The 27,043-nt window shown below is 49.8% G+C and overlaps 1 protein-coding gene across 1 annotated transcript; it reads right to left on the bottom strand.

Moving 5' to 3' along the window:
- Nucleotides 1–3,924: 3,924 nt before the first annotated feature.
- FAM167A (family with sequence similarity 167 member A) lies at nt 3,925–25,793 on the bottom strand. The gene is made up of 3 exons (XM_052810316.1): nt 25,627–25,793; nt 16,501–17,042; nt 3,925–6,722 (listed from the first exon to the last, which is right to left on the bottom strand). The coding sequence occupies exons 2-3, from the start codon at nt 16,870–16,872 to the stop codon at nt 6,459–6,461; spliced, it is 636 nt and encodes a 211-aa protein (XP_052666276.1). The 5' UTR covers nt 16,873–17,042; nt 25,627–25,793; the 3' UTR covers nt 3,925–6,458.
- Nucleotides 25,794–27,043: the final 1,250 nt, after the last annotated feature.

A 27,043-nucleotide genomic window follows, 5' to 3' on the forward strand; every position in this document is an offset into this window, starting at 1 on the left:
GTTTACAGCCACGAGACTGGATGATATTCACCCTAGCGCTCTGAAAGAGCTCTCCAACGTGATTGTGAGGCTGCTGCCTGTCATCTACAAAAAAACCCCACGGTGTCTGGCTTCTGCCCAGCCATCAGGTGTCTCCAAGCATTATACACATCTTAAGAAAGGGAAAAAGGAGGATGTGGAGAGCTATAGAGGTCAGCCTCACCTTGGGCCCTAGAAAGATCATGGAGCACGTCCTCTGGGAATTGATTTCTGGGTATATGAAGCGCAAGAAGACAGGGACCCAGGGACTCCAAGCTACAGGGCACGGTTCTATGGAGGCTGGTGTACAAATCATCCATCTTCACCAGCAACCAGGACCCATTCTCTGAGCTAAGGCCAAGTGACCAATCTGGACAAGTCCATATTATTAACTACAAACCAGAGTAACCACAGCCAAACTACACCTTAGGAATGGTCCCTGATGCGTGCAAGCTCCCAGATCTTGCCTGGGGATTGTGCGTGTGGCTACATGCCAAAGCCACTGAAGCTTTGGCTGCAGTTGGCAGCATGGGAAGGGGGACAGGGCAGTCTAACAAGCTGCTGGTTTCACAGGATGAGTTTAACAGCATTAAGAACTTGATCCCTCTGATTTGGTTAGAAGCCTTGCAACAGGCTTCCAATTTTAATTCACCTGCAGGGTAGGGTTTTGTCTAAAAGCCCAGTCCCAGCAGCTTCCAGGGTGGCAAAGGACGTGCTGAGCATGCCAAGGTGTTCACATCTGAAAGTCCAGAAGGTCCTCGGCTGTATCTCAGACTGAGCAGCCGCAGCATGGGGCATCCCACATCTCATTTTCCACCTTATAATCAGAGGATAATTGTTTTAACTACCTTCCTGGGGGGGTAGGAAGGAGCTGACCTTTGCAGATCTCCACAGAGCACTATTAGCAGCGGTCCTGCTTCCCGTTGAGTTGTCTCCTTAGCTACCCAGGCTGCCAAGCTAAAGCGGTTGGGGGAAACTCCCTCTGCCTCCCTGAGCAACCCCCATCCTAAAGAAATCCCCTTGTAGAACATGGCATTTTTTGAGCAGCTCCTTCCTACCCCCCATTGTTCCCTGAGAGGAGAGACAATGATCTAAGAATGCAAAGCTCCTGAAACCCCTCCAGAAAGCTGAAAATTACGAGCAGCCTGTTCCAACTGGCAGAGGGAAATTGTCAGTGGAACAAAAACATTGTGTAATAACCCCCATCCTCCTCCTCCTCCCCCTCCGAGAGGCAGGCTGGGGTGACGGCGGGGAGGGGGGGACAAGACAGCCCCCAGGGAGAGGGGGTGTCGGGGAAGGGACAGCAGTGAAGCACTGGGCATCTTCCACCTCCATCTCGGGGCTTGGGCATGGCAGACCTCTCGCAGCGGCTGACCCAGAGTGTTTTGAAGCACACTGAGATGCTGAAGGCAACCGTGACCAGGATGGTTTGGCTGCCCCAAGGATCAGACCCCAGGGACTCTGCACCATCTGCCTTTTGCAAGGATAGGGCCAGTCCAGGTCTCGGCTGCTCTGAGTGATGGGTGCGTGGAGCTGGTCTCTTGGTCCTTCTTCATAAAGTAGATAGAAAGGATGAGAGATGAAAGCCTGAAATCAAGAGTTTGCCCCCAAATCTGATCATCGCTTATCTTAAAATCCACATCCAACTGTTGCAGTTTGGGGTTCAGCTTCACATGAGTGAATGCGGTCATCGGAGGCTCAGGGGTGTCCCCTGGTCAGACGGGGGAGGGAGGTGCCGGTGTTATTCAGCTTTCCAGATTTCCCACGTAGCACAGAGACTGGTGAGGATTTCAGGAGCCGTTTGCACATCTTTTGGTGCAGCTCCTCCTTTGGGCTGCTGCATGGCTCCTCTGGACACTGGCTGGGCTATAAGCAATGACCAAGGGGTGATTTCTCCCCTTGGTTTTGGGATGCCTTGCTCCCTTGCGCATGTTTCCTCAGACATGGCACTTGGTTGTAAAACGTGCAGCGAGGGAAGCGAGTCTGAGTCTGGTTTCAGTGTGTAGCCTGCCACCTCCTCCTTGCAACCCTTTTTTTTCTTCCCCCCCCTTCTGTCTTCCTTGATCTAAAATAAAACCCACTTAGCAGACAGCGTCAGTCTGTGAAAAAAAACCACAAGGTGCTGGCAATACTCCAGCTGGGGTTTTTTTTCCATATATGTGTATATATATATATATATAAAAGAGGTTAGACTGTGATAGCTGAAATACTGTGTAGCAGAGGCAATCTGAAAATTCAGTCTTTAAGTCCTTAAACATGTCATTCCCTGACTTTCCTGGTGTAAGTGGGACCTATCAAGGCATTTCTGTGACGATATCTCTATTGAATTTCATTAAGGGTTATATGGAGGCAATTGTGGGAGATGTCAAAATACAAATCACTCACTGATTATATGATAGCACTTCCCAGTGCCAAAGGAGTGAGGAATGAGACACTCTCCTAGGAACAATAACCCTTTTTGTTGTTGCTGCATTGGGGCTGTGACAGACGAGCAAGGTCTTGTCCATTAGTACATTGTGGTGGACCACGCCAGGGAGCATGGCCAGCTGACCGTAAGTTAAAATATGTAAAATTGTTTTGTGCTTCCTCTTAATTGACCCAAAGGAAGTCAGAAATGAAGCTGGGCTAATTCGTTTTTAACTGTTTTCTTCATGCTGAAAAATATAGAGAGCTTTGGGTTGACTAAAACTTCAGGGATTGGGTCTAGGTGGATGAATGGGTGATACCCACTGAAAAAGAGAAAGTGGGAAAGTTTCATTAAGGCTATTTCAGGGAAAATATTTTGACTGTACATTACAAAACAATGTTTGAATGAAAATGAGGTGTTAATGGTTTCAGTTTTAATTTAAGATTTTTAGAACTGTTTTAAGTAAAAGCAAAATGTAACCAATTAAAATGCTAGACTGACGCCCCCCATCCAAAATTTGCATTGAGCTTTTTGGGGCAAGAAAAAATAATCTGAAATTTGGTCTTCCAGTTAGCCTGGAGAAATCCATGGTCTTCCACTCTGGCCATCTAAATTAAAAATGCAGTTAATTATTCACATGGAGTAGTCTCAAACTTGCTCTTTGATTTCAGCAAGCAACATGTCTCACTGCTGGGTGGCTGTGGACAACCCTTGAATCAACATCCAGTAGATCCCTGCTTCAAATAGATGGAGCAGCAGCCACTGGTGCTCCAGGTGGAGATACCATGGCCTTGATTCAGTGGTCCACACATGTGGTCACACTGAAGGGTATTTTCAGGATGGACCTCAGAAACATCAACCTTGATTGCCACCAGCCTTTCTCTGCAGGCATCGTAGGTCATCTAGGAAAGGGGACATGGCTCTAAGCCACTCGTACGAGGAGAGGAACCGGTACTCGATAGCATGAATCATCTCATTGCAGACAGCTGAGACCTGGAAGCTCCTTTCTGGGAATTTTGTGGTGGGAGCAGTGACCTGTACTCATGTTTCTCAAGGCCCACCCAACCTTTGGATGACTCGTTTTTTTTTTTAAAACAAAGTTCAGCAGTAATCAGACATACTTCTATTTATTTTTCTTCCTTAGCCTGATATATTTTTAAGTGCCTGGACCCACTTTTGACTCAGTGGCTGACTAACAAAACAGCACCTAACATAAAAGAGTGGGGATTTTTTCTTTTTTTTGGCCTTCTTCCCTGCACGCTTTTGTCCAAATACGTAATAAGTGCTCCCACCTTAAGTTCTTCCTATCTCCTCCAGACTGCAAGGTGGAGCAATTGCTGATGGAGCCGTAGGGGTGTCCCAGTGATGTTCGCGGATAGAAAAACCTGAGTGGAAACCTTGCACACCTGTAAACCTTGAACACACCAGACTGGTGCTTCCCCGACCGCTCTCCAGACAGACCTGGAGCCACTGAACACAGTGAGAGACCAGAGGCAGAAATCAATACAGACATAATTTTGTAATTAAAAAATTGTGCATTTCAACGAACAGCTGGCAGTTATAACCATCCCCCATTCCACTTAATGCAGAAAATACATGTCTGGAACCCAGACGTCTGATATTTCTAATGTCACATATAATGACCTCCTAAGACTGTGCTTGTACTAACCTCCTGCATTTGGCTACCAGACAAGAGCCCAAAGGCAGGTCCACCCTACAGTCAGCTCTAGTTGATCCTAGAGAGAAGCAGTCCCCCTCTTCCAAGGCATTATTTTCACTGAAAAGTCATCATTGCTATCTTTTGATCAAAAATGCCTCTGAAAATCAACATGTGGGACATGAATTGATATTTTTTTATTATTAAAAAAGTAAATAGAATTTTGATGAGGTGGTTTTTTTCTTTTTCAGGATGTCCATGGGGAAATAAGGCCATTTCTCTACTAGTAAACTAAATGGCATCATGGCTGGTTGTCTTGTCCAGAGGCCAACTGACAGTCTGGCCACAACCCAATTAAACCTTCAGTGCCTGGGCAGCACAAGATTCAGCACCCAGGCATGGCACTGATTAACTTACTGGTATAGACAGAGCTCCAGTGCCCAAAATACCTCCTTCCTTAGCAGAAAGAAATGATACTCAGTGAGCTTTGAAGTGGAGGGGGAGGCATCACCGAGGGGTTACGTGCTATGGGAGATAGAGGACTGAACTCAGCTCCAGAGTCCCCTGCCAGTCCCCAGCCCCATGTGGCTATGAACCCCTTCGTGATGTTAATCTGTTCCTCCCATGGACACCTGTGGAGGCAGACGAATTATTTGTCTTCTCTGCATGGACCTAAGCTCCCTGTGGAAACCCCAAGTCTTGAAGCCTCATCGCATCTTCCCAGGCACGGCAGAGTCTCATCAGATTCTGGTTCATGTCACGTTTGGGAACAAAGACATGGGTCCACCACTCAACCTCCTGAGAGAGGCATCCTGCGGGCTCACATGCACACACACAACAACTTATGCACACACACAGAGCTTACAGACACAGTCAGGTACAGGCACATCAACACAGCCACACAGCTTTCAGCTCAGCGCTGGCTTGCATCTTCTGCTCGTCACCAGGGCTTGGGCTGGTGCTGCGTGGACACAGTCACGTTCCTTCAGCTGCAGAGCTCTCCGCTCAGGCACGTGGCAGAGAGCAGAGCTGGGCTGGGGCAATGGGCTGAGAGCTTGTACCACTCTGACGTGGTCAGGAGCAGTGTCGGCACAGGAGGGAGAGCCTAGAGGCACCCACGCTCCCTCTAGACTTGGGTGTCAGGTGTCCCAAGATTGCCACGGCTAGACTTCTTGAGTCCCTGCCCTTGCTGGGCTAGACCACGGGTGTCTCTGCCGTACAGGCACGTGTGCAGCTGTGTGCACTGAAAGGCAAGAAAATACAGCATCCATCTTACATACTGCCAAGCAGGGAGGGAATCCCATGTGTTTGCTGCAGGTCCGAAGCTCATCACAGCATAATTTCTCCCTTTAATTTTATAGCCACACTTTATGTTCATTACACAAAAGTCCCTCTTCTCCTCTTGAAGTTCGTTTCTCTGATGGATGTGTGTTGCTACAGAGGATCCAGGATTTGCTGGTGCTGCTGTTGGGGGAATGTCAGCCTGGGGTGATTTCTCTGATAGGAGATGTCTTGGGTGTAAGTTACCTCCTTTGCCTTACTGCTTGCAGGGGTAACCACACGGTGTCTTGTGGCCACTGCTGACAACAAGAACAGAAACACGTATTGCTCTGGGTATAATTTCTAGGGCACACGGGCAACTTCTGGCTGGCTGGAGTCCCTATATAAATGTACCCATGATCTGTCCATAATCTATACCACAGGCAAAATTAAGCTAGAGTACACTTGACTCAATGGAGCAAGTCAACAAACACATCTTCTCACCACTTCTTGGGGCTGTATACCATTTAACCCATGGTCCCTCACCTGCTGGGAGGGCTCCTTTCCACTGGAAATCAGCTTCCCACCTGAAATAGCCCCATGGACCTGTGCTTGCGCCAGCAGAGGCTGAGGATTGATGCCCAAGGAGACATCCATGGAGGAGAGTGACTTATTTTCTGAAGAGACGGCTCTAGCCTGGTAGGAGGTAAAGGGGAAGGGAAAAGGGATTTTGCTTTGCTTTGTGGCTGATCTTTGCCCCCCCTCCTTTGATTTCTGAGTACAACAACCACACTGGAGCTGCGTCCTCTTAGTTACTGTGGGGGGAAGAGAAGGAGAAGGGACTTTGCAAAGGAGCAAGCTAAGTGCACGTGGTGGGTTCAGATGCTCTCCACGCTTCCTCCATGCAGGTCTTGTCTTCTCAACGAGCATCTCCGGGCCATCTCAGTGCCCAGCTCTGCTGCTCTACCCTGCCACCAAGACCAGCTGTGGGTTCCGTTTGCTCCTGTTCCCTCTGCTCCTCTTTGGCCTCTTTTTGCCCAGCCATCAGGCGGAGAGAGCCCTGGCGTTGCCCAGTCCTCTCTCTTTCTCCCCCATCCTTCCCTCTTCTTCCCCCCTTCAACACAGCGAGAACCGGCGGGAGTTGATGTTCATCTTGGTGACCCCGATGAGCTTGAGCGGCGTGGAGAGGCTGAAGGAGCTCACGAGGGGGAAGTCACAGAAGAGGTCGGAGAGCTCGTCCCTCTCCTCCAGCTCGTACGTGGCGTCGTTGAGCATGCGCTGGTGCAGGTGGCAGGTCTGCTCGATCTTCAGCTTGTTGATGTCGCTGCGAAGGCGCATGAGCTGCCTCGCCAGCTGCTGGTCCTGCAGGCGCATTTCTGCCTGAAACACAAGATGGAGGGTGGGGAGGGAAGAAGGTATTGGCAAGGGCACAGCAAATTTCCTCATTGTGCCGCTCCCTGCTAGAGGCTGCACCAAATCATTGGAAATGTAACTCATCTAGAGATGCTACACCATTGCAAAGAACTGGGAGGGACAGGGGTCTTCCAAGCCAGCAATGCATCCCAGTCAAATACTGGTTTAGGACGGTGAATTTTTAGCATTCAGGAAGTTTGAGCCTGCTCAGGTTTCCAAGAGCACCTGGAAACTGGAATTAAAGCCAGCCATGCCAAGGCTGTTGGCTTGGGTATCCGTCAGTGCAGGCTTCAGAGCCTCCATTTCAACCTTAAGCAAAGCCCGAATTAATTTTGCTCATAAGGGAGCAGCCACAGTGAGAAGGAGCAATTAGAGGGGGAAAGGACCAATTAAAAGAACCCCAGGGAACCAATCCCCAACTACTTGGCCTGGGTTTCCAGCCTGCATAAATCAGAGCTGGTTCACGACAGCCAGGAACGTGGTCCTCCACATCCCCCGTGGCTTATCTCGCTGATTTGAAGTGGCTCGCAGGATGGGACCTCCACGGTTTCCCACAAGAGAGAGAACAACTATCCTGCAGGCTAATAAGCTAAGTGTTTCGGAGGGTTTTTTTTCCTCCCCTGGCACCTAACTTTGGAAGGTGGAAGATTCAGAAGTGATGAAAGAAAAGAGCTGCTTTTTTTTTTTTTTTTAATTCCAACTCATAATTAAGCAGAGAATTTATTGCCACAGGATATTGGGGGTGATGAAGGAAGGAGGTGAACACTTGGTGCAATAATCAGCCTTTGTCTGGGGAACAGAAGCAGGCAGAGCTAGAACAGCGGATGCCAAGAAGACAATCCCCACGTCTCACCCCAAATCCCTCCTCGCAGAAAAGCAACAAACCACAAAAGCCGCAAAGAGAGCGGTGGGAGAGAAGCTGAACAGCTCTTAGCAAACTTTGTGGCTTAAATCTCTCTGTAAGTGCTGGAAACAAGGAGGGAGCAAAACTGGCTGGAAAAGAGTCCTACATCTGCCCCGATGAGATGTCCTGCATCTTTCCCTGGTATTGCCTCCATCGCAGGACGTGAACTGGCAGTGGAAAGAGCCCCTTGGCACCAAGGCTCCTGATTTTGTTTTCTTTGGGTTTTTTTTTTTCCCCTCCCAATGTGTCCCAGGTATGTCCTGTCCTCACCAGCTTCTCAGTGCATGAGACGATGCCCTGAGCTCATCTCCAGCTGCACTGTGGAGCTGTCCTGACCCCATCCTTTACCTCACTCCTTTCATTTGCATCACTAGTTTCTTGGCTCCCTGTGGTTTGCACAAGCTCAGAAACAGACCCAGACTACATCTGTAGCAATACATTAAATAGTGCAGTACAACAAAGTCTCTCCACTTGATTGCAAGCAAGGTCCTGGCATCCTTTGAGCTGTGGCCAGCTCTCACAGTCCTAAGCAATTCCCTGCAGGCACTCTTCAGGTGTTAACACAGAGGGATTCATCCTCAGTAGGCATTTGGGATACAGCCACCTTGTCTGGATTTTAACAGCATGGACATGGCCAAACCATACCAGTTTGCCTACACGCCTGAAAATGAGCTGTTTAGTTTACAAGTACAGACGTAGCTCTGGGGATGGGGGATAAATTTATTCCTGATCTAGTGGCTTGTACATGAAACTGCAGAAGGGAAGGAAGGAGGGAAATTTCCCCTAGGGAGGGTCCGCAGGTGGCACTTGTATTTCTACGTGGGATCTTTCTAATGCCTGACTCATGGGCTGCTGCAACAAGGCTGTCAACCAGAGCAGTCTCGGGGCTGCTCTAGCTTGTGGCATAATCCCTCCTCCTCCAGGCAATACCTCCAAAGACACTGGGATCCCCCCTTGCAGCATTGCCAGTCTCACAGCAAGATGAAGCAGCCACTTCAGGAGGTGGAAGGGCTTGGAGGGAAGCCTGGCTCTGCTCCAGCTGTTTTCTGTGGCTGTCGGGAAGCCCTTTGCAATGCTGTGCTCAGAGCCTAAGCCAAGAGCTGACATGAGTATAATGAAAGTTAATCCAAGCCAAGCAAGGCTTTTCACACTCCTGCACCATGGAGGTACCCTGGAGGACCTTGCCTGGTGCTCTCAGCCAGCAGTTGGACTCCAGCTTGGTTGCCTGGAGAGGATTAAGTCACCTTGGTACAAATCTCAGAGTGAATCTCTCTCTCTCTCTTGTGAAATCTCTCGAATTGTTGGCAGGGTTGTGGCCATTTGCCTTCTTCAAAAAAACACTATTTCCTTTCAGACCTCATAGCCTATGCCCCCAGCAGAGTAATGCCACTCGGCAGGTTTTTCTTCTCCTGTGTGAGTTGCAATGAAAAAAAATTCATTCTGTCGATATTTTTCCCTGTTTCACAATGAATGCTGCAACTCAACATTTTATCAGGAAGGCAATCGTGGGCGTTATTGAACTGACCCTTGGTCGCTCTTTCTTGTCAGTTTATCAAGCTACATAAGAAATGTCAACAAATACTTTCATTAAATGCTTTGAGGAATGTGGAATAAAAAAAAAAGCCACCACCAAAAAGGGTTTAAAAATTAATTACGAGGCCATTGTGGAAAGGGATGTGAGTTGGAGATTGCTATCTTTCCCTCGCAAGCCAGCTTTCCACTTTTTGACCGGTTCTTACTTTCCTTGTCTTTTGAGGAAGCTGTCTTGATTTCATGCAAGCTGGAAGACAAAGCTCTCCAGGGTATGTCCTTCAGGTGCTCAATCTCCAGTCCCCCTTCCTTACCCCCATCGGACCTTCTGACCCTGGTGTTTGCCGAACCGGCCTCTTCCACAGCCACGTGGCCTGTAGGGTGGGGGCTACGTGGCATGGGACAAAACCACCACCCATCTACGTTGATCACCTAGGCTGTAACACCATCTTAGACACAGCCCTGCCTGGCTGTGCTCTGGGGCTGACCAGGGAAGCAAGGGTGACCTGTCAGATGTGCACCATCAGCCAAGGCTTTCCCAGGGGGATAAAACCCTCTTCTGTCCTCCAGGAAAGAAAGGTAGATGGGTGAGGGACAAAGCCTGGCAATGGTTGAGTAAAGGAGGATGCGCACAATTAGGAGATGGCATAAGGGATGAGGGCTGTCACTGCTTGTGCCCCTTGGGAGCCTGCCTTCTCTTCCCGAGGGCTTGGGAGCTCCTTGCATGGTGACAGGTCCCGTGAAGGTAGGTCCACGGGGTGACAACTGGGCAGGGGGAAGAGCATGAAAGGCCCCACTGTGGGCAGGAAGGGTGGGCTGCTCTGCAGGGCATAGCCTCTCTCACTCTTCCCACTCATCACTGGGACTTGGCTTGAGATGCAAACACCCTGTCCTCCCTCCATGGACTTGTCCCATTAAACCCTGCTTTGTTCAAAACCACTCAGAATATTAGCAGAATTTGGGTCAGAACCCAGAAATCCTCATTCTCCTTCCCTTTCCCCGAGGCTCCTCATGAGTACTAGAAACGTTCAATCCGTCCCACGCTGAGGACCAAACCATTGCTAGAAATGATGAGTGATCTCTTTTTAAAAGGAGCACTGTCGGGTCAGCAGAGCTCCACAAAGCTTCCTGGAAAGAAATAATGGGATTACAGGGGCCACATCATGGGAAGCTGTGGGTTTTGGTTTACACAGTTCACCCACAGGGCCAGCCACCACAAAGTAACTCAATGCACCAGTTCATCCCACACACTGTGCAATGTCCTGGACAAACCCATGGGGAGCACCCAGCAGAAGCCGTGCATTTTGCTTCCTTTGAGTCTCACGTGCCGAATGCAGTAAGACCCTTAGGTATGTCTTGCTCACACAAACCACTTTTTAACACACTTTGCCTCTTTCTGTGTGCCCAGCTCCAGCAGGCAAAGAGCTGCCTTTCATCTGCATGTTTGGAGCATGCTGTTGGAATGGACAGGCTGCTGGTTTGAATTTCCTTGGGTGGGAGGGGGAACAAAACTCAGGTCCTTCCTGGCAGATGAACTACTGCAACGGCTAGACTGAATCACAAAGCTGGACCACAGAATTTTATGAACACAGGAAGGATTTTCTGTTTGGATTGAGCCTCAGAGTCTCTCAGGGATGTTTAATATGGGGAGGGAGAGAAAGCTTTGGATGCATCCTTGGCTGTTGTCCAGTCTAGGTGGCTTAGCCCGAATAACTAGAAGTAGCTGAGAGGGTAGCCCAGACTTGTCTTCAAGTTTGCCTTAACCATATGGTCACAGACAGGAAGACCAATAACGTTCCCATTGCCAGCGGTCCATCTTCTCCCTGCATTGCTATGGGGGGATGTATCAGCAGGGAGCACCTCATGGCAGGGAGGTGTGGAGCTCCTTAGACCTCTTCCCAAAAGAGAAGTGTCCCATGGACAGAGTGCCAGTCTGTGGTCCATGAAGCTCAGGGTGATGGTCTGTGGAGGAGCAGCTGCTCCCATGGGGCTAGTCCTTTTTATTTCCAAAGGATCAAAAGAAACTTAAATCCAAACTGATGCTTTCCTAACTGAGTGCAGCCGCTTGGATTCAAGCACGGAGAAGCACAGGCCAGTTATTAGACCCTTGCCAAACACTTCAGAGAAGTCAGTTAAGTCTGTGTTTTGGTTTGAGGCTTCATCTTCAAAGGTGCTCAGATGCCACCCTGCCATGGATAATTTTAGATGCTCACACCCTTGTGGTGCAACCCGCAGCCCCAAACGAGGTATCTCATCTCCTGCAGTGCCTGGGAGTTACACACCACCGAAGTTTGGGATAACTTTGCCAGCTGACACATGCAAAGCCTGATGTAGGTCCCAAATCTCATCCTTCTTCAGTGTTGACTCCCTCAGAATTAATCTTCATATTACCTTTCCTGAGGGAGGTAGTTACATCTGGTTTTTGTTAACTTAAGGGGTGCTAAAATGCTTTCAGGATTGGGAACGGCGTACCTAGGACCACTGCCAGAGGAAAAGCTTGGCAGCTTAGGATCTGAGTGAGGTGAACAGAGGGACATCTCAGTGGGCTTACACATGGGCTTACACAGAAGAAGAGCATGTAATTTCTCAGAGCTGTAGTTACACATCTGCTATGCTCATAAATCCACAACCATCCCATGAAACTCCCTCTCTCTCCAAAACAGGGTGGCTGCACCCAAACTGACCCTTGGGGATGGTCCTGTTCTGTGATAACTCCTAAACTGTGCTCCGGTTCTAGCAATTTAACAGTAGAGATGACCCCACTCTGGTGACTTGCCCACGTCCTTTCACTGCTTTAAATACAAATAAAGACAAATCCTTCCTGGACCTGCTACGTAGCAGAGGGCTCCCAATGCAGGCCAGTCTCCATCACCATATCCATGCTCTAGACTCCTTCTCCTCCTCTTCACTTCCCAACAACCACAGAGCAATCTGCAACGAGGCTCATGTCAACACTGTTTTGGTGCCGCATCGTTTAAGTTCACTTAAGTACTTGTTCAGCCAATATCAGTATCCCAAACGGAGTTAATAGCAGTTAATATTTAATAATAAATGTCTGACCAACAGGACATAGGTGTTTTACGATTTCCCAGGAGAGCGCATCAGACATTTTTGTCCCTTTTCAAGAGTTTTTCCTGCATTCTGGCTCACACACCTTAGATTTTAGTGCCAAACACTAGTGAATTTGAGATGGAAAATGTATTTTCCTACTGGGACAAAGTCAGAACTGTCCTGAGATGTCCCAGTTCTAAGATGTCTTTGTTCTTTAACCACATTTAAGAGGAAGAGGACTTTGAGGGCTTAATTTTACAACTTGTAAAACCTGACGAGTTTCAAAAACAAAGAGGAAAGCACAGTCTGATCCTTGGGTCTGTCACCATACCCTGGCTGGTAATGGCTTTAGTTTCAGCATTGATGAAGAACAGTCACACTTGACAGCACAAAGGCAAACACGAGGGCAAAGAAGAGGCAGGAGGAGTTGGGGAGCAAAGTGCTCCAGCCCCGGGGCAGTTCAGCACATGCTGAGTGCTGCAATTTGCTCGTGCACCTACGCAGAGCCTCTCGGCACAAAAACAAGAGCAGGAGTTTTCAAGTCTGAATAAATCACCTTCTTGGGGCCAGATTCTCAGCAGGTCCCAGCTGACGCGGCTGGCTGGAGCTCAGTGGGCATATGTCAGTCCTATAAATGAGGGCCAGGACTTGATGTACGGAATCAGGTCCTGGGACAGGTCACGTGGGGTGAAAAACCAAGAACAGCAGATGCACAGTAAGACCTTGGGTTTGTCCTTCACTTCGGAACATGAGGAGCCTGAACCTGGCTGGACCTGAAGCAGAGCAGACTCTGGAGACACAGAGGCAAATTTCTTGCAGCATTAGATGACCCCTTTTGTGTGAACTGGGAGTAATGCTTCAGATTTTACAGGTAACTTTAATTTTAAAGCTAGGCATTCCTGTACTATTACTTGACCAAAAAACTAACCCATGCCACGGCCCGTTCTGTAGCACCATGGCCAAGGAAAAGTTTGGGCATACACATACTACTAAATTCATTTTGCTGCGTCTACTGGTTTTGGCTGGGATAGAGTTAATTCCAAAACTGGGTGGTCCCGTACAAATTGCCTGTTGGGAACAGTCCCCAGCATGTGCAAACTCCTGAAGCTTTAACTGTTTGGCAGGGTGCTAATTGGTACGAGCCAAAACCATGCTGGGGCCATGCTATTGAAATAACCCAGCCTAAACACAGTGGTAGCTGTGAAGAGGGTTGCACAGTGTGGGTGATGGAGCTGCCCACCCTGCATCGTCGTGTTTCATTCAGTAAGGACCCGGGCTGGTGTACTTCTTTCCTGGATAGAAAACTCCCCATACAGCAGTTTTTGCCCTTTTGTTGGATAGATGAATCCTACATACTCTAAATTGACTTCTCATGAAGGTCTGTGGAGAGTAGGGGAGAATTCATCCTGCAGCAGAGGACAGCGTGGTGGAGGCAGATTTCACCCTAATTATGACTAATGGATCATTTTTGGATGATCTTCAGAAAGTTGCCTGGGATACTCAAAACTTGCCTGGGGCAAGGCTGGGTTGAGTGGTGTTCACACATCTGTGGTCTCCTACATTAAATCAGACCAGAAGGATTAATTGCCCAAGGTGTGGGGTGCTGGTGTCCTGCCTGGTTGCCCCAAGCAGGGTGTTGTCTGAGGGATGCTGCCCTTTCTGGCCTTGGCTCCTGCCTTAAATAAATAAACTTAGACATAACCATATCCTGCTATGAAGCCTTCCTGATTGCTTTACTATCACAACATGGAGATAAACAAGGAAAAATCTTGGCTGTGTTGGGATATGTGGAAGCTTGTTCATTTATTTGAAAAGAAACTGGGTTTCACCCTTGAAATGTAATGTGAAATGCATCTTTTTGTTCCAGCATCCTGTGATGTGATGGCCTCTCTGTGTTCTCACTGTTTGCTGGCAGCTCTTACCCAACAATAGTGCCTCCAACATAGCTATTTAGCTGTGTGGTCAGTCAAATACATGCTCTCTCTTTTGGGGAAATTGTTCTAAATTACATGAGTCACGTCCAGATCCAGCAAAGACTGGTATAATTAAGAGGCAGGAAAATGGAAAGTGAGGAACGATTAGGGTTTGCTTTGCCCTTTTTCTTCTTTAATTTAAACTTCTAGTTTTCATCAGACGGTGGTTTATATACCACACCCCAGTCTAAACGGTAGAATCGGACTCCAAGACAATTTATACTTCCATCATGGGCAGAAACTGAAAGAACAAACCAAATCTTTTAAAATGTGGGGCTCTGAGAAGGAAAATCTGCTTCTTACTGTCTTTGGGCATCTTGAGATTTGGGGTTTACATCAAGTGCACTGTGAATTTAAGATTGCATCACAGATGTAAGTACAGACCAAGATTCAGGCTTCAGATCTGGAGCTGAGATTCTCCAGAGCACTGAGTGATTTTAGGAGATCAGCTCAAAGCTCTTCCTAATAGTCCTGGATTCCTGAAAGCACTGCACTCGCCTTCTGAAAGCCATGGTCCTGAGAAACAGCTCAACCACCAAAACTGACATCCAGAACGACCCCTGTAAATAACTTCTCTAGAGATCAATCTAGCTGGGTGTACACAGGAAGAGCAACAAAAAGTTGACAAACAAATATTATCTGAAGCAAAAGTTGCAGAGAATTTTTAAAAGCTATTAGTCCTAGTTGTGCACAAGAAGCTTTCCTCAAAGACTTTCAGTGCTTATCAAAAGCAAAGCATTTGCACAGGAACATTTTCACAAGTGCCTCTGAACTGCAAGTGATGCCCCAGCCCCCTGGGACGCTGTTGCAAATATTGCTGCAGTCAATATATTGCAAATACAGTTGCAAATGCTGGTGGGACTCATAGGCAAACTTCCAATTAGGCAACAGAAACAAAGCCACGTGACATGAGTTGATTCCAGTCATGTGGGCCAAATAATAAGAATTTTAATTCCAGTGAGGAGAAGGGAAGGATCACTGGGAAGTGTGGTCTTGGTGTCTGCTTGCTCCTACACTTGTAAAGAGCACCGGGGCCCATTCTCCATCCCTGAAAACAGCTGCTCTGATCTGGTCATGTCCGCCCTATTGACCTCGTGTGGCCTCCAGAAAAGATGTGCTGCATCCACGCTTCCTCCTGGGAATTATCCCTAGGCTGTGCTGACTCCTGAGCTGGGTTGAGAGCTGCTTGGGTCAGCACTAGTTGGCCCAGGCCAAATTTGTACCAAAGACCATGATAGCAACACAAGATATAAAAGATGAGCTTCCAGCACCCATGCCGTGTCTCTGTGTATTTTCCTAGCATAGGTGTGACGTTTTTGTCTTCCTCTCTGCGAAACTACTAGTTCATAACTACCAGAAATAAACATATGTGTAAGATAGGGCCCAAGGTTGGGGTAGGAGGATGACAGAAATGTGGACCAGCTTCTAATGAGGCAGGAGCCAACAGACGATGAACCTGTAAGAGCTGGATGAGAAGGGGCTCTGAGATGAGGTTCTGGCATCATGCGTGCAACAGAAAAAGGAATATTATTCATTAGATATTACATGGTCAGAACAAGGGATTTCCACAACAGTTGGAAACAAAAGGAAGCACTTCATCTCGCCGTGCAGAAATTACTTGGGGGAAGCAGGTTAGCACAAGACCTTATAGAGAGTTATGAGTTTAAAAAAAAAAAAAAAGAAAGAAAACGGGAATTAAGCAAACACTCGGAGGTTAGATCTACTAATGACTGTTAAACGCAGCGGTCAGCATGCAATCTCCTGCTGAGGGAGTTCCTAAACCACCAATAGCCACAAGCTGCAAGGGCAGATCCAGAGGATGGATCTAGTCATGCTTCCTTCCTACAGCCCTGACGAAGCGTCTCTTCCCCATCCCCACCAGAGACGGGCTATTGCACTAGCACTGCCCGTGTATTCATGGTGTATTCATACCTGCTGTATTCATCTGAGTGTTGAGATATAATTAGAGAAGCAGGGGAGGGAGCAAACTGCTAAAAAGTCCTAACCAGTGCAAGCTACCATATTTCCCCAGCCTGCTGGATGCCAGCAGGGATGCTGAGATGGACCCAGCTCCTTCTCTGAGGTTATGGGTGCTCTGACATTTGCCTTTTCCCTTCCCTGGGCTGTTCCTGCTCCCACCAGCCATAGAAAAAGCAATGATTGATTGTTGCCTTTTCACCTGGGGCTGAAGGCAGATGTGAACAAGGAGTCGCTTGTTTCCTCATTCTTTTTTTTTTTTCCCCTCTTGAAAAAGTGTGCTATCTAACAGGGACAGGAAACCACTTACCAGTTCTTTCCTGAGCCACGTCAAAGCTTCGTCGATGCTCTCAAAGCCACCTATTCTCCCTGAGGTAAGAGTCACCTTGTCCTGGGCAGGGCTCCCATTGAGATGCATCTGCACCTTCCTCAAGGGGACAGTGTCCCCCAGGGACTTTTTGGCCTCGGTCGCCTCCTCCTCTCCCGACGGCTGGGGGCTCTTCCATGCCTGCTCCTCCAGCTTCGCCTTCCACTCCAAGTAGGACGGGCGCCTGGTCTCCAGTCTCAGCTTCTCCGTCAATGCCTTAAGGCTCCTTAGGTGGTCATCAGGAGGAGCAGCACTTCCAGAGCCAGTATCTGCGCTGTCCGGAGCCTCCTCTATTTGGATTTTGGGTAGAGACATCCTCTCTGGGAGTCAGACAGCATAGGGCTGTGCTGCAAAGGGCCAGCGATGGAGGTAGGAAACCCTCAGGGCTGGACCAGCTCCTGCGGCGCGACAAACGCAGCCCCTCGGAGGACAACCACAGCGGTGGTGGCTTCTGCTCAAGCACCGTGCCGGCCCTGGATGAACACCTAGAAGAAAAGCAGAGGCTTGGTTTCCAGTTTGAGAAGGAAAAGGGTGCGAGGAGGGAGAGACTGCTCTTGCTGCAGCAGAGGGAGCAAGGGCTTTGGGAGAGGCACAGTGCCAAGGTACTCCTGGGGAGTGTTACCTCACCTCAGCTATCTGACTGCTTTTGGGGCAGGAACAGACAGGCTCTGGCTTTTAGGGAAGCTCTTGTTACCTACATCTCCAGTCTTAACTCAAGGGGCCATAAAAGGGTTGCCAAAGAGGCCGGGATGTGTTCACAGACCCCTCTGGAGCTGTATCACATAACCCGACGTCCTCTGGAGACAGCAGTGGCTGTTGCTGGGGGTCGGGGTGTCTATGCGTGCCATTTTTCTGATTTCCTGGCTGGCAAACCTACGTCTTTCCACTTGGGCAAAACAGGACCAGGTGAAGTAAGACAACCCAAACTTCTCCCAAGAGTTTGAGCCAAAAGGAGAGCTGGGAAAAGTGGCTTTTTTTTTTTTTATCTTTTTTCCAGTTTTACAGATTTGTGGTTAGGTCTAGGTTTGCCAAAGATGCCAGTCTGCAGCCATAAGATTCAGGTCCCTCCTGTCCACCAGGCTGAGGGCAGGAGCGTGGTCCCCAGCCAAGTGTGGGAGTAACTGGGATGCTGGCATGGTTTGGGTTCAGATGCTTGTGCTGAGGGAGACTCAGACTTGTGGTTTCCATCATTGGCCATGTCCAGTCTGCCCACTGGGATTGGTCCCAATGGTCCCCTTGAAAACACGCTGGTGGAGGACTAGCACAGAGAAGCCAGGAGCTTCCTCCCAGCTTCTCCTCCTGCTACCGCATGGGGACTCGGGGAAGCCGTGCCCAAAGCTGGTTTACCAAACCATGGGACCTGGAGGGACAGAGGACTCAACTCCGCAAGAGTTAAGCTCAGGCAGCTTCTGCATTCATTTGCTGGTAGGATCAGATAAGAGACTTTCTCAAGGTCGTATGCTCATCTATGGCTGAGCTAGGAAGAGATTCGGAACTCTCGTCTACTCGTCCAACACAAAACAAAATATTTTTTGCCTGCCTGGTAACATGCCCAGAAAGGCTGGCCAGGACGTATGCAGCTTTCTATCTAGATGCACTAAACCACAGCAATATGAGTTACTCAGCCATTCTTTTCCCTGCTATTTGCTCCCACAAAGACGTGTGTGACTCTGAAATCCAGACCATAATTATGCCTCTCCAACCTTTTCAGTAAGAAGATTCAATTTAAAATAAACACCAACAGAGAGCAAGATTTATCCCACAATTGTGTGCAGGCACATGAGCTGAACAAGGAGTTGATAATATACACACAGACAGTCTGGGGGTGGAGAATTAGTCATGTTGCGGTCTTGTTCCTGCTCCTATTTATGTTAATGAGAGTTTTACAGTGAGCCGGAGCAAACACAGATACTATAGCAGGTTGAAGCCAGCAGCTCTCATGCCTGCAGCAGCAACAATTTTCCTTATTCTCCTGAAAAATAACTCATATGGAGGGGAAAGCAGAGGGCTGCCCTGTCACAGAGTCAGGTCCTGCACCAGCTCTTGCACGGGTGCTCTGCAGAGCTGAGGGCATGTCAATGAATTTCACATACCTCCAGCTCCAGCCTACCAAAATCAATAAAGGCAAACACCTAATGACTTTAAAGACCTCACCTCTGAGCTTTTTTTCTGTCCATCGAGATGGAGATTGCTAGGGGTGACCAAAACCAGCAGCCCAATACAGTCTGCTGCAGCTCCACACTGGGCTACTGGATTTGGTAACCCCTAGCAAAGATAATATTTTTATTGTAAGGCTGACTTTTCTGAATGCCACAGCTACAAAGCAGAGCCCCCGCAAACTCTTTTGTCTTGTGTCTCCAGCATGTGTAAAATCCTCAGGGTGGAAAAGGCCTTTGCTATTTGAGCCCTGGGTACGCTCAGTTAACATTTACAGCACTGGACCATGAAAACAGGACAGCAGTTTGGAGCATCCCCTTTGTCATGACCCCGCTGCAATCTCCGCCTCCCTGTCACTGCCTCCCAGCAGCTTTGGAGGGATTAGATTTTTCTGCCCTGAAAGCGGCACCGATCCAACCCATCCTTCACCTCCTCCCAGGTGCAACACGAAACCTCTCATTCACTCTGTAGGGACACCCCCTAAAATAAGCAGTCAGTTCCCCAGCCTGTCCAAACTCAAAAATGACAGAAAGGAGCCACCTCTAATTTCCTATCAATATCTTGGACTTGGGTCAAAGATCTGCTGTAGAAAATGAGATGTGAAATTGGTAAGCGTGTGAAAAATGTCTGTGTGCGAGGCTGTAATACAAACCTGTTTGCTGCCTGAGAGCTACCTAATTCCCAGGAATAAGCCTGGCCTCTGGCTCAAATCAACAGACATCTCCCAGTCTCCCTGCCCCAGGCTCAGTTTCCCCCTAGGCTGGCCCGTGCAAAAGAATTTAAGTGACTAACCCTTGATCTGTCTTCATTATCACACTTGCCAGGGTAAGGGCATTCATGCTGTGCCTAATTAGGGGTAACAGGAGTTCAGCACCAAAATAGGGTGAGGGGCTGCTCCCACCTCTACTAGGACCTTTTGCTCAGGGGTTTCTCCCTTCCCTTGCATGACTCCTATCAGTCCTGAAGGCACAGGACACATCATGTCACTGAGACAACAAAAACCCCTTTAATTTCTTTCTTGGGTTAGGTTTCCATCAGAGAAGTCAGCTTAACTGACCTACCCTGCAAACTGTAATGCAAAGGGATTAGCAGAAGCACACGACCAGGATGGAGAAACAACTACACTGTCAAACTGGACTGGGTGTGAAGTCCTACCACGCCAAGACTCACGGAGATGGCATGCTCTGAGGCTTGGCTTTTGCATGGTTGCATGTCGGCAATGCAAATCCTGCTCTCTCCCACACAGAGACATACCTTGTGAAGCTCATGGGTTGTCCTATGCTCTAAGAAAGCAGGTCCAGCGGCACAATCTGCCACCACAACTTCCCACTGCAGCCATTCCTCCAGCCCTGAAGCAGATGCAGAAGACCTGTCCCCATCACACACCCTCGGATGTCCCTGCCCATGCATTAGAGCGGGGGATCAGGAGAACCACGTGAAAATCCCCTGAAAAAACAGGTGTGATGCGGTAAGGAGGCAAGGCGAGCTGTACAGGGGTGTGAGAAAAGCTTCTCTTTATCGTTGCTGATGACAGATAACAACACAACTCAGATTCTGTTCATGGTTAAAAGGGAGATTGCACAAAATGATGCTAGGCACAGCCTTTTACCCTATGGGAGTTTTACATGCCTTAGAAGTTTTATACGTCTCTACGTTCCCCATCAGCTCTCTGTGCCCTGGTCAGCTTTGAATATGAGGCATTCATGAAGCAGCATTGCTTGGTGAGTGCTGGGCCAGGGCAGCACAGGTACAGCCTGTTAAATTCAGGGCTGTAAATAAGGGCACGCGGTGCTTTGGAAGGTCACATGCTGGGAAGCAAGAGGTCTAGGAGAACAAAGAAAAAAAAAGAAGGGAAAAACACTCAGGATAGAAATGGGAGGGAAAAAGCAGAATAAATAAAACAATCAGCCAAGGCAGAGGTGTGGGGAGGAAATTATCCTTCTCCCTTCATTATTGCGGATAGACTTCAGCTTACTGTAATACCATTTTTTATTGCAGAGGAGCAGCAGTGATTGTAAGAGTTTATATTACTCTGCTCATCTAATCTCTGAGAATTAAAAAAAGCCTCAGTATGAGACAAAGCCCAGGCTGAGGGAAGCCCTTTTGCAGGATGAAGGAGTGCCCAGAGACCCCATGGATGACTCTTCTGGCATGGTTTAAACAAGGAAGAGGTAACGATTTGGCTTGTCAATAACCTTCAAAAAGCTCTTCAGCCCTTTTTATGCCTCAGTTTCCCTCTCACTGAGTAGGCAGCTCATACAACTGGCCTTCAGGAAAAAAGCTCTGAGGATCTTCAGAGATTCACCTCTGGTATCTTCAGATCTCCCCATCTCATCCAGGTCCCCACGCTCTGGCTATAATCAGTGCAGGGACACCCTCTATGATCCACAGAGTTTTGGGATTCGGATCCCCTGACTGTTTGCAAGGCATTTGCTCCAAGGGTTTGCATAAGTGTCACCCTGTGGACCATGCAAACACTCCTTGACCCTACAAAAGAAAACCCTGGAGTAAATTGCACCTGCTAACATCATCATCTGCAGGTCCCAGTGGGTCCTGAGCCTGAAACGGCAGGCTGAAGAAATACTGAGGTGGAGCAAGTGGTGGGGGAATGGTGCCCAGTGTGCATACCCCGTGCAGGGAGAGCTGTCTTTGCTTTCCTTCTTGGCACAGCAAAAAGACAGGGATGGGGTGGGGATGGCTGACCCCCCTGGGGGTCTGCAGCAGGTTGGCAGTGGGGCAGCGAGGAGGAGATGCTTGTGCAAGGGGGTTGTCATAGCAATGGAGTAAGGGAGGACTCCGGCTGCTGGACTGGTGGTGGATGGAGGCTCCAGAGCATCCTCTGAGCAGCTGAGACCCTGAGCAGCGGGTGAGGGAAGGAGAGACCTATCTGCATCAACACTGTATCTCCCTGGAGATGGTGGTTCCTTTTCAGGGAGACTGCACATGAATCACTCCCTTCCCCATGCCAAAATGACCTCACTGAGGAGGGCAGTTGCTGTGCTGTGGGGGTTTTGGTGAGCTTGGGCTCTTCCTCACCCTGGGGTCCCCTGGCACAGCCCCCCAAGCAGCACAGCTGCAGAATGCTGCTCCGCACCAGGTATGGTGACGGAGAGCAAATCGCTCCCCCAGCTGTCCCACCGGCTCAGAGGAGAGCAAATCTCCCTGGGTTATATTATGCAGCATTTGGCCACCCTATCCCTTTCTGTAGCACCTGAAATCTGCTCCTGTAGAAAACTGATCTGCTTCCCATATGCCTTTCTCGCCTGTCCCAAAGTGACCTTCAGCCTCCCTACTCCTAGAAAGAGAAGACTCCAGCAGCCCAAAGATCTGCCTGATCCTGAAGCCAGGACTCCCTCTGGGGCAGAGGTCCCTGCTGAAATTGGTGCTGCCAGGATCAGATGCTCTCTGCCTGCTCAGAACGGTTGGGGCGGGATGGAAGAGGGTCTGCCCATGCAAGGCTGGAGGGGGCATGGCAGAGCCCTCAGTTAGTGCCCACGGAGACCTCCTGGCCACACTCATGTGGGCTGTGAGCTTGTCCCTTCTTCCAGGGGCAAGATGATGACACTGAAGTGACCAAGCTGAGCATCACAAGCACGGGCGCAGGTCCATATCTGGTGACTCTATCTTCAGGCCTCCTTGCAGGGCTGCTCATGTTGGCTGCGTCCCTTCACACACACACAGACCTGACCTCTAGCCTAATACATGACAAAAGCCCACGGAGGAGACCAAGTTATTGTCCCCGGGGTTGATCCAGAATGCAGCGCCCTTGCAGGTTTGGAGAGGTGGTCACAGAGCCGCCCCACGCAGTGGTCTGAGATATGGGTACAGCACCCAGCTTAATGGGATCCTGAGTGCACCTGGATATTCCTGTCCATTTACTGCTACGAACAAACCCCCAGAAGACCTCCCAGACAGCTTGGATTCTCACGGCAGCAGCAGAGAAGCAGCCCCTCCTGCTGCTTCAGCCCTTTCGATATGGACATGGCATTCACAGATACATGGGGGAAAGGGGGAAGAAGTGAGGCTTTCCATTCACATATGACTTGGAGCAGGATGAGAATTCTCCCTGGCACGTCCTTCTGCCCAAATGACCTCCAGAAAGATCCCTAAACACTGCAATGAAGGGACGAGGGGAGAGCAGTGGGGGGCTGCAGAAAAGCCACCAGCCTGACAAGAAGAACTGAACAGAAGTGCAGAGATGAGGGGGGACCAGTTAACACTCCCTGCCCTAAGGTGCTTCCCCCGGCTGATCTCCAGCATCACTAGCAGAGTCAGAACCTGCTTCAATAAAATACATCTGTACCTTCCTGCCTAGCTATATCTTATCCCTCCTGCATCCCCTGCACAAAATCAAGCAGGCTCCTTGCGAGGAAGCAGGACTGAGATTGCTGCCTGCTTCAGATGGACCCTAGCAGCTCCATTTTCAGACCAGCTCAACTCCTCTTGATCAGCAGATTTCCAGCGGCTCTGTGGAAATCCTGCATGAAGATGGGCATTGCCAGATATTTGGCATTCCTGCAAACCAGTCTTCCGGTGAGTGGGAAGTATGTGCAAACTGGGAAGCTGGACGGGGTCAGTGTTCTCAACCCACAGCCAAAACCAGGTATTATTACTCTTAGAGGGAAAGCGATTAAGCAGCAGTAGCAAAGGCAAGGTTACATGCTCTTGGTGAATACACCCCCTCTACCTTAGTCATCTCCCGGTAAGGTCTGTTGAGGTGAAGGCAGCCATGGATTATGGGCAAGGGTTGCTTCTCCATTCACTGCCCCAGGGTCCTAGCAGGTTTTGGGACCTAATCTTGGAGGTGGCATGCCTAACCTGTCCCCAGAGATGCCCCCAAAGGACCTGTGGCTTGGCAGAACCAGTTCCTTCCCTTGTTTTCCCTGCTGCCACCCCAAGCACTGCTGCGTTTCAGCAAGGAAAGAGCAGACGGAGCAGGCAGGGACCTCCGTGCCCGTGCAACCAGGGTAATGAGAAGGGCTGGGTCTCCTTGGGAATGGGCCAGGTCAGGCTGAGAAATGCTCACTTCCCAGGAGACTAGCACAGGGACTTATTTTTCCCTAAATGCAGCATGGAAGGCAGAAGGGTGTGTTTTCAGAAAAAAAACCCCCTCTTTCTGGCTTTGCTGGGCTTCATTCTGCCCAGCACTGAGCTCACCCTCTGCAGAGACAAGCACGAGGGCCAGCTCCCGTTCGGGATTCCAAGGCTCCAAGTTAAAGTGATCGTGGGAGCGGGGTCAGCCCCCCAGGGATCCCCTAATCCTCTTTACATGCTCCCGTCCCATCCAATTACCCGCCTTGGCAGCTGCCCGAGCAATGATCATACAACCTCTGTACTCAGACCTGCCTTCTCCCAGTGCTGAGCTGCACTTTGTTATTTAATATTAATTAAGGCGAGCTGGTTGTGAACAGACCCCCACTCCCTTCCCCCAGAAAGGATACGTTACTCTGAGGCTGCTTATTAATTTTTTTTTTTTTCTGCAGTGTCTCTGCTACATTTTGCAAACACCTAATGGCTGCGGAGCTATTGCAAGCCCAGAGCTTGGGAGATGCCAGATCCCTCCCATTCTGTTTTATTTTTTTGTGTCGTACCGATCCCCCCATGAAGAGGTACCACTGCAATGGGCATTCAAAAGCAGAAGAGACCTGAGATGCAAATAACAGCGACAGCCCCAGCATGCTGAAATGATGGCTGGCAGAGAAAAAAACCCACAGCAGCCAAAACCAGGCTTGTTCCCACTGAAAAGTGGGGAGTCCTTAGGATACAGGGGATGAGCAGACAAAGCCAAAGGAATCAGCTGGACACAGCTCCTCACTGGAAACAAGGCACCTGGTTTTCCCCCATTTTACTCCCCCTCCACTGAGGTCGCTGATGTAGAAAAGCTCCGAAGAGCAGAGCAGGACCGAATAATACAGGGAGCATCACAGGAAAACAGGGAGTGGTCTCCTTAGCCCCGCGCGGGTGCCCGTTGTGGGAAAGGTGTCAGTCTGCACGGACGGGAGAGGGTGCAGGCTGGACGATTCGGGTGGTGGGGGTGCAGGGGTGTGCGTCGCACTGGGATACACTGGTTGGGGTTGCACAAACGTTTGTGCTGGGAGGGGTGTGGGCTGACGGTATTATTTTAGCAATTAGCTGTTATAAAGAGCTCTGAAGAAGTTCTGGGTGATTTTATTTTTTTTTTTTCCCCCTCAGTGTTAACGTGAGCTGCAAGGGCCAGAGCTGAGCAGGTGGAAACCTGCTCTGCTCAGCACACAGTGCCTGCTTCAAAAATCAAAGGTAGCTACGCCCTGCGAAGCCACCACGCTTTATCCCATTATGTCTGCACCGCACAAACCGACAAACCTTTCCAGGGCTCTTGCAAATCTCGGGGAGGGGGCAGAGGGAGCAACAGGTGATTGTCCCGAAACCTGGCCAGACTCTTCCCTGTTACACCTCATCCAGTGCAGAAAAATCCCCCTGAAGGTGGTGAGTACCCCCCCCCTGCTCCCAGCAAAATCCACAAACCTCATCGTAAAGGAGGACTCAAACCCTGCCCTGATTTCCAGCCCGTCCCAATCAACAAGGAGCCACCGTGCCGGCCATCTCCAGGGGATTTTGGCAAGGCAGAAGATTGTGGGTGGGGGGGGTTGAACACAACGCAAGCCCCCAGCTCTACCACGTCGTAGCCGGCACACCAGACCCCAGTGCTGAACTTCATGGTGCGTGGGGTCCCCATTGCCCCCACCCTGATGCTTCCCAGGGACCTGCTCCTTGCTGCTACCCCTTTCCATGGGGCTAGAAAAGCCGGGGGTCCCCTCTAGCACCGGGAATCTCTCAGATAGCTCCCGTCCTGGGTGCAGTGGTGTGTCCCCACGGTGGTTGTTCTCCCTGCCAGCCCCAGCACGGCCAAGCCAATGCGAGCAACAAACTTACCGGGGACCAAGTCAGAGGGAAGATTGCACGGACATCTTGGCTCCCTCCTTCCACCTCGGGTCTCCAACTTGGTATTTGCAGAGCAGTGTCACCAATGCCTTCAGGAGACTGTCTCATCCTCTCTTGTCTCGCTTCAGAAATCTCTGTGTGTGGGTTTTTTTTTTTTTTTATTTAAGGCACTTTTTTTTTTTTTCCAGTGGTTGCGTCAGGCCTGTTGCCTGGAGACAGGCGAGCTATTCCAGTTTGAGCTTTTCAGTCCAGATTTCCTCTCTCTCTTTCATTCATACCACCAAGCCCTGAACCTACCTCCCACCAAGCAATAACCCTAGAGAGACCTGAAAGGGAGGAGCTGCACAGCCTGGGTCCTAAACATCCTCCGACTCCAGCACCCAAACGAGGGAGGAGGGGGAACGATGCCCTCGGCGTGGGTAACAGGGATGAAGGGGTGCTGTCGAGGGCAGCGACCCAAAAGGCTTGCAGGAGATGCCCGGAGAGCTGGTGTACTCCCAAAGGAGCCTGTGGCTCTTCCCGACACGAACCAGGCTGGTGTCCCCGTAGCTGTTCCCGTTGCATGCCATGGAGAGCTATGAGCCCTTCTCCAAGGAGCCTGGCATCCTCTGGCACTCGGGAGAGCGTTGGGATAATTTTTTCCAGATGCCACGGCTTGCCCAGGGGTCAGGGGAGTTTTGCAAGGCTGCATCAGCATCTCCGGGAAGCCCTGGGGTGGGTATCTCCGGGCACTGTGGCTAGTACTTTCTTGCTGGCACCATCCATCCCTGGACAGAAACCAGCTCAGAAACCAGCTCAGAAACCAGCCTTTGCCTGTCTTTTGTACTGGGAAAGCGCCCGTTGCTCCCACGTCACCCCAGTGGGGCTGGAAACCATTTTAACTGCTTCCAAGGAGGGACTGATAGAGGCATGTGCCCCAGCTGCTGGCTGACTCGGGGACAGAAGCAAAGGCAGGGGACAGAGAAGGTTTCGTGTTCCTTCACCAGGAGCTGAAGGTTAACCCCTCGAAGCCTGGGGACAGCTCTCAAAAGCATCCCTCACCTCTGCCCCCACGTGAAGCTATTGCACATCTGGTGTCTCAGGACCACTGGCCGTGTTTGCGAACCTGGTGGTGCAAAGGGTTAAGTGTTGGTATCGACACCTAACCATCCAGGCCCCTTCCCACATTCAGCTTTTGTGAGAGAAACCCCCTCACAGCCTCCTTTTTTTTTTTTTTTACCCTTCCCTTCTGCCTAAACTCTCCCTCCTCTCCCCCACGGGCATCAGGGAGAGATTTACAGCCCTTTCCCGAGTCCAGCATCACAACAACAGCCTTACAAACCTCATCACAGGGCTGGGATTTCCCACCACCCTTCCAATGCCAGCCAGACCGGGGGTGCCTCAGACTCCCCCAGTAATTTGGAGGCTG

This window comes from Harpia harpyja, chromosome 15 (genome assembly GCF_026419915.1).
Source record: "Harpia harpyja isolate bHarHar1 chromosome 15, bHarHar1 primary haplotype, whole genome shotgun sequence".
In the NCBI taxonomy this organism is placed as follows: domain Eukaryota; kingdom Metazoa; phylum Chordata; class Aves; order Accipitriformes; family Accipitridae; genus Harpia; species Harpia harpyja.